Here is a 12,545-nt window from a genome sequence, read left to right on the forward strand (position 1 = left end):
TATATATATATATATATATAGAGAGAGAGAGAGAGAGAGAGAGAGAGAGAGAGCATGCGCTGCTGACTGATGTTTTTATTCTCGGACTGCTAACAAGTAAATATCAATCACAATATTGCACTAAAAACAGTCATCAGCCATGGCCCCATCTGCATGCCTGTGAGTGAGTGGAATGGTCCTAATGTCCGGCTCACAGCTTCAGGGGGCTTCACTAGTCTGCCTCAAAGGTTGGTTTGTCCCTTAGGGTGAACCTTACTATTCAGGGTATATGAGTCAGACAGTAGAAGGGGAAACCCTGCTTTGTGAAAGCGTGGCCAGAGCCTGAAGAGGGCAACCGCGGCAGGGAACTTCGTCTGGCAACAGCATATCTTCTGCAACCATACGAACTGGCTTAAGCCTATCCAAAGAAACGCCCTCTTACGCCCACCCATATTCAGCACCAAACCCTAAGAATCATGCTCAAGCACCCGGAACGTCCCGTCATATCGCGGATGAAATGGCAAGAGCCGGGGTATTTTGGTGCACAAAAAACAAAACAAGCAAACATAAATTTTGAGTGCATAAAAAGCTTAGGAATACAATGGTGAACAGGTGCAAGGTTCAAGGAATTGGAAACGGTTTGTGTATTCGTTATCTCTAGTCTTAAGTGTGAACCAGCGCAGATTGAATGTTGAGGAAAAATGTTATTTATGTAAGCCCTCTCATGACTGATCCCTTCCAATTGCATCACTGTATACATGTAAACGTTTTGACAAATGTGTTGATTTAAAAAAAAAAATCTAATTAATTTCTGGACATAGAAGCAGAACATTTCTCTGACAAGCTACTCTGCTGTTGCTTGTGCTCAAGCTTGTTAGTGGTGAGTGTTTATTCATGTATTTTCCTGTCAACACTGACAGTCTGTCTGTCCTCTTTTTAGAGGAGCACTGCCTCCCAGTGGAGAGTAGCCAGCCACTGGCTCCTGAAACACACATGACTGAAAACACACATACACACATGCACACAGTGAAACATTTTTGGAAGCGTCATCAACACATTTCATCATAGCTCAATTATCTTTTCCACTTCTGTTGATGAAAGTCAAGACAAGCCATTTTATATTAGAGCTGGCACCTATTGGCCAAGTTAAAGTTTGCTGAAACATTGTTACATTGCAGTACATGTAAATTCTGGAAGATTTTCTACGTCATACCACTTTACCATTAATTTTTAGCAACTGCATTGTTGCATGTATCCTACATCAGCCGTCCCCAACCATTTTTGCCCCACGGACCGGTTTAATGTCCGACAATATTTTCAGGGTCCGACCAGCCTTTAAGGTGTGGCAGATAAATCCAACAAAATAATTTGATATGACCTGCATGAAAACTGTGTTATTTTCTAAAAAAAATAATAAACACAAATCATGACAAGAGGAACGTCTTATCTGACCGCAACACTCTCTGGTCTCTATGGCAACATTTAAATTTGTTATCAAAATAACATACACCGCAAATACAAAGTGCATGAAAAATACGACTCACCATGGCTGCATATTATGCACAGTGGGCTTGGTGCGTGGGAATCTCCCGTAGAGATAAATCTGTATTTGAAGTAGGACTCCTGCTTCTGTCTATTAAATGTAGCCTTTTTTTTAAAGTCATAGGTTCCTCTTCTGTCTCCTGGCTCGGCCTTTTCCCCTTCCCAAAGAAGCTTTCCACAGACGTTTGTTTTTTACTCATTTTGCTAGCTCCTGCGTTTTATTTTAGCATGTGATCGAGAAGCGTGCCTTGACCTGCGTTAGACGGATGTAACAGAGAATCCTTTAGATTCCGAAATAAATAAAATGGAAGTAATGTAAGTTATTTATTCTGCCTGTGCGGCCCGGTACCAAATGACCCACGGACCGGGACCGGTCCACGGCCCGGGGGTTGGGTACCACTGCCCTACATGACATGAATTAAAAAACAAAAACAAAAATAAAACATTGCATAGATACATACACTCTCCTGAGCAAAAGTATTCCATTAGCAATGCTATAATTACCTTGTAATTTTGTCCAGACTCTTTATTAGAATACAATCAATGAACAAAAATAAAAAGGGAAATTACTGTATATTGGCTAAAATAACAGTTATTTTGTGTGACCTCCCTTTCACATTACACTTTTCCGTGGCATGACGATTGGAGTAAAACGTACCCCTGAAAAAAATCTTTAATTGTTCGTCATTACCTAAAAATTACCTGCTGTAATAGCTAGCAAAAGCAGTTATGTACTGTTTGCTTTTCTTTTGTTATGCAGTGAAATGAGGGGATGCTTCAGGGCTGCTCAGGTTGAGTTATTTGTTTACTAGCCTGACTGTACTCCACAATCAAGAATGAGAAGAAAAAAACAATGAACAGTGAAAAAAAGTTTGCTTTTCAAAGAGGGGTCTTTAGTGCTAAGACTGTACACTGACAACTCCCCCTCTCTCTCTCTCTCTCTCTCTCTCTCTCTCTCTCTCTCTCTCTGTCATGTTCAAGCTCATAGTGTGTAGCATGAGATGTTGATGGCACCAGATGCTCTATTCTGGCATGCACATCAGATGACCACGTTGTAAGCACATACAATTTCGCTTAATAAATTCTATGTTATCATACTGCGATATTAGCAATGCAAAATGCCATTCATCGTTCAGACCTGATGTATTTTTACCAAATGAATGACCCAGTGCTTTGTCATCATTCTGCTCCATGTAGAATTCAATGCCCATATTGTTGCAGTAGATTTCTTCCTCTCTGATCCAGGCCTATAGCTTCATTCATCTCATTTAGTGTTTTACTATTGCTCTTGAAGAACACAGTACGGTACAGTACAGTACAGTACAGTTAGTCATATTTAAGCGCAAGCGCCTGCCTGACATTATATAATGGTAGTGAACTGACTCCTTAAAGGGGCAGATTGTACAAACTCAATTGCAGTAAAGTTGGGATGTTGTTAAACATAAATAAAAGCAGAATACAATGATTTGCAAATCACATTTAACCTACATGTATTAAATGACTATGCTACAAAGACGAGATAGTTATTATTATTATTATTTTTAAATCTTGTCAACACATTACGGTGCCTTTCGGTTTCATCTCGATTCTTTGTCATTGTGCCAAAAGGAATCATGGTGGAAACTGAGGCTGTATGTGAAAGTGAAAACTAGAAGCTTTTATTGTCATTTGATGATGAGTTAGAAAATAGTGAGGAGCTGAAAGGATTACTGGCCACTGATAATCTGTAGCCTCTCTTCTGACGTAAAGAGGTGGGGAACGACATGAGAGCGGGACTGTGGTGTGTGGCTGGGCGGCTGCTTGTTCCTTCTGGGCCTTGTTGCCAGCTGATTTTAGATTAGTCGGGACATCCGCCATCTAAGATTCAGGACAATTGTGCTTTGGCAAGCTTGATAGTAACTACTAAGATGACCGTTGCTTGGGAAACATCATCCAATGGGTTGCAGATTTATTTCATCGCAGTGCCCTGATTTTAACTTATGGTTCTAAAGTGGAATACAAGTGATCACCCTGTTTCTCTGGTGCTCCGGATTTGTTTCTGAGAAATAAATGTTTGGATTATAAATACAGAGGGAGATAAATCCTGCTTTTGTGCTGTCGGAGTGAGGCGATAACCTGGAACAATGCTTCCATGTGAGTATGTGATTTTTTCTCTCGGTCTAATTTTGAGGATGAGGAATTAAATGTGATCATTTTCACTGTCCATGACAAGCAATCATCATTTGTGATGGTATGTGGTGCTGCAGCAGGGCTGAATCACAGTAAAAGTGCATATAGAACATAATTTTAATCATCTGTCTATTGAGTTGATACAGACAGACTCCCTCAATATTTTGTTGCATCAACAACAGTGACATTATCATGAAATGCTTTATGTAAATGAGTTACATTCACTGTATCAAAGACAGTGATGTATTTCAATGACCTCAGAGAAACGGAAGTCTTCTTTCCTGTGCTTGTCCTCACTTTTTCATTCAGTGACAGTGTATTAGCTAAAAAAAAAAAAATTGAACTAAACACTTTTTGATAGAATGATGTTCTTTATTGAATTACCCTGTCAAACGTGTTTGTCCTTTTAACCCCTACAGGTAATGTGGGTATGCAACCTGTGCCGTAAGCAGCAAGAGATTCTCACCAAATCAGGAGAATGGTTTTCAGAGTCAGGGGTGCAGCCTGGGAGCCTGGGCTCCACCTTGAATGACCCAGCCAGGGTGCGCGAAGCCCAACGGGATAGGAAGCTACTCCGCTCCAAGTCTCAAGTCCCGTCATCTACAACTAACAGCAATACCGAGCTGCCACCCAGGACGCAAGGACCCACTGGTGGTACTTCACCGAAGGCTCCAGACAACATGCCTGGTACTCGCTCTCAAAGTGTACCACCACGAGAAAAGTAAGATTCAATCCCCATTACAATGTGTTATAATTCTACATACAGTAAACTGCGTCGTTGTGTGGAATTGATTGTTGAATGTTTTTTATCTTTGAAGCAAAACAATTACAGCAAAAAGGAACAGGAACTAACACAATGGGTTCCAAGAAGCTGGTCGAAAGCTAAATTGTTTTTAAATCGGAACACATTAAATTTCAAACTATAACTGCCATTTGAGGTCATTAAGAAAAGAAATTTCTGTCGTGTGCTGCCGAAGAAAGTTCACGTCATAGGTGTGTTTGAAAATGAATATGAAAGTCAACCAGAAGTCAGGCACACAGTTCCGATCAGACCCCAAAACTCTTTATTCCATGGCGGAATTATGTCAACATGCACCTCAGTAGTACATACTGTAATTGACCTTTAGGGAGAAGTTGATGTGCATACACAGATGGTGAAGGACGAAGAAGTGATTATTGGTGAGAGGCGGACTTGTAATTGACACCGACTTCTTCAGTGGACAGTTCATTGGAAATATATTTGGCGGGTTCCTCTTATATCCTACAGTGCAAATTGAAGAAAGAAGACTGGCTTGTCCACATTAGAAAAGAGACAAATGGTGCTTGTTTCAAGGTTTTTTGTCATTCTAAGTTGAAGTGTACTGTAAAAATGAGCCATACAACGAAAGACTATCAAACTTTGCATATTTAAACAAACATTTTCAACCAAACCATATAATTCTACCTTACAAAAATTATCATACATTTTGAGGGAATTGCAAACTTCAAAGAACGACTACATTAACACACATGGCGGAGAAACGCATATAAGCAGAACCTTCACAGCAATGTCAAGCACACACTTGGACAGATTTGTTGGTCCCTCACTGTTAATAATGAAAAAAAAAATACTAATAAAATCCAAATGTGAAAATTACATACACAAATCATGGACAAAAAGGCCTGGACAAAAAAGACGGTACGCCCAGAAAACAAAAATAATTTGATGATAAGGTCATGTTCAAAAAAGGTGTGTCCTCTAATTAGCTTCACAAGTGCTACAAACTTGTAAGCAGTCATTTGACCTATTTAAAGGGTGACAATTAGTCAGTGTGCTGTTTAGTGACATGGTTTGTAGACACACTAAACATGACCAGAGGAAGTGAAGGAGAGAGTTCTCTGAGGAGACAACAATGAAAATTATAGGCAAGTCCATCGCTGCCTGGCATGTTCACAACCAGGTACTATGCTGAATGCTCACAACTCTGAATTCTGACTGTCCTGTCAAAGTGTATTGTAAAAAACAAAACCAAAACTGTCACTTAAATATCTACAATTAATAGATCTAGAATGTATTTATTTGCTGCGTTTGGCTGGTGACCAGTTCAGAATGTACCCTGCTTCTTGCGCGAGGACAAGTGGGATAGGCTTCAGCACTCGCATCCCTAGTGAGGAAAAGCAGTTCAGAGAATCGATGGATGGATTTATTTGGGGACAAAATGCTTCAGCATAGATGGGTGCACCAACACATTTTGCTGGTACATTATTCATCATTCACTGGCCTGCCAGTCCGTCATCATTAGTCTGCCATTATTTCAGGCCAGACCAATTCGTTATTTGTCAGTCTGTCACTCAGTCATCATTATTTTAACCATGCTTTCATCAATGCATTTTTAAAAATGTTTTTACCACTATTTTAGGATTCTCAGTAAGCAAACTATTTACACGGGTAACATCACACAAACACGTCATTGTGTTGTGTCTGGTTCATTTCACTGTCTCTGTCACTTAGAGGTTTACTGGCTCTACAGATAGGTCTATCACCATCAGTAGATATCCATGCATGATCTATAAAAGTCGAGAAATGCAGCGAAAAACAATTTAAGCAATGTAACTACACTTGATCAAACAGGGGTTGATAACCCCTAAAACATTATTTGCCAAAGGTCGTCTTTGCCTTTCAGGTCAGTTTGGATAACAGCCGATATTTGCTTCCGTTGGTGCTTATTCCAACAGTATTTAAACGTTTCCGTCAGTCCACTCACGAAATGAGAGTCCATCAGTGATGGACTGATGACCTTTCTGTCAGTACTGCCCACCATTTGGTTTAAGTAGTAAAAGTTTTTAACGTGGAAATCACAATATAATATTTGAGCTTATCACCAGTAACTTTACTCCACTTGTGCTGCATCACCATCATTTTTCAAGTCAAGTCAAGTACACCTTTATTGTCAAATGCGCTGTATGTACAACATACAGCACAGATGAAATTTCCTCCCTCTCAACCAGACAACAAGACAACAAGAGGAGCCGCTGCGGGTGCCCACACTGCCATCAAAAGAACAGTTAACATAAAATGACAAACTAATACAACACAACACATAAGACACAGACAGTCGTGAAATCTTAACCACTTTTCCTACATACACTTTGTTGTTTGAAATAGTTATAGACAAAAGAGGAGCGAATCAAAGTGTCCTTTTCACCAGTGGATCAAAGATGTCATGCTGAAAATGTGCACACGTCTGCTACAAGCTAGGTTTGAAAGCAAACAAGAAGCTGTAGCGTCCATTGACGAAAAAAGAGATTGGCTCACATGTAAATCCACTTCAATTCCAAGCCGCGACTCCCAGTTCCACATACGCATCGGCGCTCTGCGCTGACGCTCCTTTCTTCTCATCGTCGGCTCCTCAAGCCATCCACCATCTAGCCGTAGACTGTCCAACAGCGCCGACCTTTCTGCTGAACAAAGCGGGGCAGTGAAAATGCTGCCCGTTACAGGCGCAAAACACAATCGCCCCGGGGCTGTCCAGCAACGACATTCCTCCCAATCAAAATCAGTGCTGGTGCACGCATGCTGCCGAGAAGGTGCAACCACCAAGCACAGATTCTTCTTCTTGGACGAATGCCGTGGCCAAAAATGCTGAAAACAATCCACATCAGGTCCACACGACGAAACAACAACACCATGTGACAAAACAAAAGACAAAAGCACTTGCCGACGGCTGCCTACTTGGGCGTCATCTTGGAAAAAAAAAATGAATAAATTCAATTCTCTGTTTATCCATTCCTAGACCCTCAAGCTAAATGGAAAGTTGCTTAGTGGTGCCACTATAATCCTGTTTAAAGACTTAAAGATGTATGAGTTTCTTGAAGGCATAGGTGTTGATGTTTGTATGTCAATGCACCACATTGTATTATCTAATTATCCTTTTTTCACTGTAGAAAAAGGCCAGTGTCATACCATGAACAGAATGGTAAGGGAGGCCCGGGGCATGGTACTGGCCGGAGACCTGCTGGAAAGTTACCAACTCAGTCTTCTTTAGATGAGAGGGTTGGCCCTGGGGACCGAAGAGAGAGACAGCCAAGAGATGGTCACAGGCTGGAAAAGATACATTCTCAGGACTACGATGATGGGGAGGACAACTTGGGTCACTTAGAAAGAAATCGGAGACGACCAGTCGATGATGAACAAAGGGAGCGGCAGCGACGTGAGGAGGAGTTCCAGAACCGTTATCGTAGTGATCCCAACCTTGCCCGATACCCTGTGAAGCCACAAAAAGAGGAACAGGAGATGCGCATGCACGCCAAGGTATCCAAGGTCCGTCACGAACGTAGACACAGTGATCTTGCAATCAACGAGGTCGGACTAGGGCCCGGTGAAGGGGGAGGCTGTGAAGTGCAGGTCTCTGAAAACCGTTTGAGCAGGAGAGGAACTCGCAAAGCCCAATCAGAAAATTATCGAGCTTACTCTGTTGAAAGGACCGCGGGGGAACCAGGGGGACTGTTGCCTCCAGAAAAGAAGGACTGCTTTGAGCCAGGTTTAACACAAACGGCAAGAGAAAAAGGTAGGGACAACTTGTTGAGGAAGGACTCACAAAGTTCGGAACAGTCTGAGTCTTTGCGGCCGCCCCCTTCGCGGTCGTACAAGAGCAAGCGCGGAGTAAACAAGAGGCAGATGTCCATCAGCAGCTCAGAGGAGGAGGGCGGCTCCACGCCTGAGTACACCAGCTGTGAGGACGTTGACATGGAAAGCGTCAGCGAGAAAGGTCAGTCACACAGATGGGCTCTCTACCAATTTTATAAAATGCTATAGGAATTAATTTAACATTTACTTTCATCCTTGTCCCGTAAGACTTTTATTGTTCTTTTAAAATACAAAAGCAACACTCAATTTATAGCCTAATTTTGTTGTCGCCAAAACTTGGCCTGTTGTGTGGTTTCGGCTTTTACCAAACTCACACGATTTTCTGTCATCTTGCAATCTCTTCTCACCAAAAGTCTCATTTCTTGAATTCTTATGTTTTTTTTTGTTTTTTTTTAATTTTTAATTAAAAAATATATAATTCTTATCTTCATGAGAACATTGAGGTAATTCCTGTATCCCATTGTGTACGGTAGTGGCATGACAAGGAATTTGAAGGCTGATTTGTTACACGATTGACACAGAGACACGTTTTTAAACCGAGTAAAATTGTCGTTGCACCTTTCATGTTTTCGCATCAGGGGTTGCCACACCGAATCACTTTTGACTGGCTCCATTTTTATGTTCGATGTCCTTTCTGATGCAACCGGCCCATTTTGGGTGGTTGAAGAGAAAGCATGAAAACTTTGTGCAGTAGAATTCCAATAACAAATCCTGTATCTTCTCCTGGCATGTTCGTGTGTAGCGTGCAGAGTACGTCAGGATTTTGCAAAATAAATAAATAAATAAATAAATCACCACATCCTCGCAGGGTAGATTCTGCAGACAGCACATTGTATTACTGTGTCATTTACACCTCTGTGGCGTGGCTACTGTGGCTCTAAGCACAGCGCTCCTTTATTTGGAGAGACCCTGTGATTTAGGCCAGCAGATTTATGGAATTAGGTCAGTGTTTCTATTGCTATGTAATGCTTTATGAACTGCCAGATGCAAAAGCTAAAGTGAAGGCACGGTCGCATGTTGTAGCATTTTTGGCCACCTTTTTATAGTGTTCACCAGCTCACACCTGTGTAACTGATGTTTGACTGTGCCAAGAGAGCACCACGTCGGGGATGTGTCTTATGCAGGCAATGGGTCGAGATAAATGTGCTCGAAAAGCTTATTTCTCTCACTGGTGACGGTAGGGTTAGGTTCCAGATGTTTTAATCCAGATTACTATGACTCAGGGACTGGTAATGGGTTGATGGTTGTGGATTGTGATTCTTACCTGTTTTTAAACACGCGTGTCTTGTCTCAAACATATACCCTCCTCTGTCTGTACCTCTCACCTATGACTTGATATCAACTCGGTAAAATGTATTGCAACTGCTACAACTTTGAATATATTATGAATCAAAACACACCAAACCATTTTGTAAAACCGTTAAAAAAAGAAACCCGTTGTCTATTTCCTATTTGGCCTTTTTTGTCAAACACAAAACTAAAATATGCATGCCCCTATCCCACTGAGGGACGAATATTTGCGAGCATTTGTGAAGGGAGCGAATGTTCTTGTCAGGGTTCGTTTAAGGTCACTAGACATTCGTAAAATGTTCTCCAGTTGTCTGAAATTTCCTTGCAACAAGAAAAAACATAAAAACGGTTGGCGAACAGTTGGCGAACGTCTGTAGAACGTTTGGCAAACGTTTGCGACATTGAACGAACCCTGACGCAAATGTGTATTTTCCTACCTTCGCCACTGAAGTTGGTACGTGTTAAACATAGAGACAGAATGATTTGCAAATCATAATGTAATGGGCCATCAAGGAGGTGAGTATTGAGTATACCCTGCTTGACTCATCACCGCAAAGCCCTTTATAACGTGCGAGGATTAAAAGTCTCCACAGATGAGCTGACATGTTAGTTTTATTACCATTATACTTACACAACATAGATTGCTTTGCACACTGTCATACTTCGTCAATGACTTTGTACCACTGTTGTAATACTAAGTGGTGCATTACAACACATTTTCTGTATACTGCTGCTGGTGCATCTTCCCGCGGAGACTGCTTTCCATTCTCATACCTGCATTAAAATAGAGAATAGTGACGGAAAAGAATTAACATGAAGCTCGCGTGAGGTGCACATTTTGTCACCATCACAGAGCAGTCATTCCATGCAAAAGTGAGATGTACAATTTGTTAGCAGTCATTCATTTCACTTAACAATTATACATATAATTCAACATTGACAGATGCCTGTTTGTGGGATCTTGGTATAAGCTGAAAATAGCTCGGGGGGTGGGTTGGGGTGGTGCTTCACGTCGCTGAGGCCACCTACGGTGAGCCTTGTACTGCCACACTAGCAGGCTATTTCCAAAGCCTGCTGAAATGAGGGGAGGTGGGAGGTGGAAAAATCACCCCAAAATTCCCTTCCGCAGCACCAAGCTATTGGCCCCAGTTGAGAAGGCCGCCAATGACCGCCTCTCTGTTGGCCCGTCAAAGCGTGCACATTGTTTGCTCAGAAGGAATGAGAGAGCTCACACAAATTTGGTGAATTGTAGTGAATTATACAGCCGAGGAACCGATTTATTTATTTACCGGATTTTCCGGACTATAAGTCGCTCTGGAGTATAGGTCGCACCAACCATAAAATGCATAATAAAGAAGAAACAAAACATACATAAGTTGCACTGGAGTATACGTCGCATTTTGGGGGGAAATTTATTTGATAAAATCCAACACCAAGAACATACATGCCATCTTGAAAGGCAATTTAAAATAAAAATAAAATAGAAAACAACACGCTGAATAAGTTACATGACGCATAAACGACGAACTGAGAACATGCCTGGTATGTTCAAGTAACATATTAAGAGTTATTCAGATAACTATAGCATAAAGAACATGCTAACAAGTTCACCAAACCATCAATGTCACTCCAAATCACTAAATCCAATGAAATCTTCATCCTCTGTGTCACTTTAAAACAACTCCACCAACTCCGGAGGTAGAAGATGCAGCGCTTCCTCTTCTACGTAGCTTACGTCAGACTCATCATGGTTATATCAATACATGTCTAGAGCGGTCTCTTGTGGTTTAATGTGTAAATAACATGTGAAATGATATGATAATGTGTTAATAATTTCACCCATAAATTGCTCCAGAGTATAAATCGCACCCCCAGCCAAATTATGAAAAAAACTGCAACTTATAGTCTGGAAAATACGGTATTTATTTTCAAGGTATTTCGTTTATTTCAGCATTGCAGTTTTCAGCCTTGGATTCTTCATTTTCGGTTTTGGCCAAGAGTTTTCATTTTGATGCATCCTTAATATAATAAGGTCATACCTGTCTTAATCCATGCTGGGTCAGAGCCTGACCCCTAAAAAAGGGGAAGCTAAGCAGAGTAAACCGTTACCTTCCCAAGAAAGTGTGTCTTGGTTGGTCTCACTCTCCTCTGTCTATGGAGCGCTGTGTTATTTCTGACCCCTTTCCCGTCAAAGTTCTGCTAATCGGCTGGTATGTTTCCCTCTCAAAAGGTGCTGTGTTAAGTAACCTCACTGAATTACTTCATGTCTACTCCATTTTCCAATTGTCCCCACAACCAAAGTTCAACTTCTCAATCGAAAGTTGGTTTCTTATCATGACCCTCCCATCATGTGGCTGTTGCTGATTGCTGGAATGTAGCGAACCACCTTGGTCATACCTCTTTCATTGAAGAGAAGCTACTGCGCTAAGGTGCTGTGTTAAGTAACCTCACTGAATTACTTCATGTCTACTCCATTTTCCAATTGTCCCCACAACCAAAGTTCAACTTCTCAATCGAAAGTTGGTTTCTTATCATGACCCTCCCATCATGTGGCTGTTGCTGATTGCTGGAATGTAGCGAACCACCTTGGTCATACCTCTTTCATTGAAGAGAAGCTACTGCGCTAGAGCAGGGGTCCCCAACCGCCGGTCCGTGGACCGGTACCGGTCCGCCGGGCATTTGGTACCAGGCCGCACAGAAAGAACTTGCCTTAATTCCGTTTTATTTATTTCGGAATACGAAATATGTTTTATTTTGAAAAAATACCGGATTCTCTGTTACATCCGTCTGTGTCACGCTTGACTCACGTCAAGGCACACTTCTCGGTCAGTTGACCGATGACGCTCATAAACAAAACGCTGAAGCCCGCAAAATGAGTAAAAAAGCTGCTTGGAGATCGCAAATGACGGCGGCCTTAAAAGTACGTTCGAAACAACTG

At 41.5% G+C, this 12,545-nt stretch overlaps 1 protein-coding gene across 16 annotated transcripts in view; it reads left to right on the top strand.

Annotated features, from left to right (window-relative positions):
- rims1b (regulating synaptic membrane exocytosis 1b) overlaps window positions 1-12,545 on the top strand; it is a 96,283-nt gene that overhangs the window by 37,975 nt on the left and 45,763 nt on the right. For 15 of the 16 annotated variants that reach the window (XM_019879808.1, XM_019879810.1, XM_019879796.1 and 12 more), the window contains 2 exons: window positions 4,110-4,411; window positions 7,615-8,438. In XM_019879808.1, the coding sequence (XP_019735367.1) occupies window positions 4,110-4,411; window positions 7,615-8,438 (1,126 nt within the window). Of the gene's footprint in view, window positions 1-4,109; window positions 4,412-4,716; window positions 4,719-7,614; window positions 8,439-12,545 lie in introns of those variants that run through there. The other variant, XM_019879811.1, reaches the window with a different exon arrangement.

The sequence above is a fragment of the Hippocampus comes genome, unplaced genomic scaffold, assembly GCF_001891065.2.
Source record: "Hippocampus comes isolate QL1 unplaced genomic scaffold, H_comes_QL1_v1.1 scaffold158, whole genome shotgun sequence".
Taxonomy (NCBI): Eukaryota; Metazoa; Chordata; class Actinopteri; order Syngnathiformes; family Syngnathidae; genus Hippocampus; species Hippocampus comes.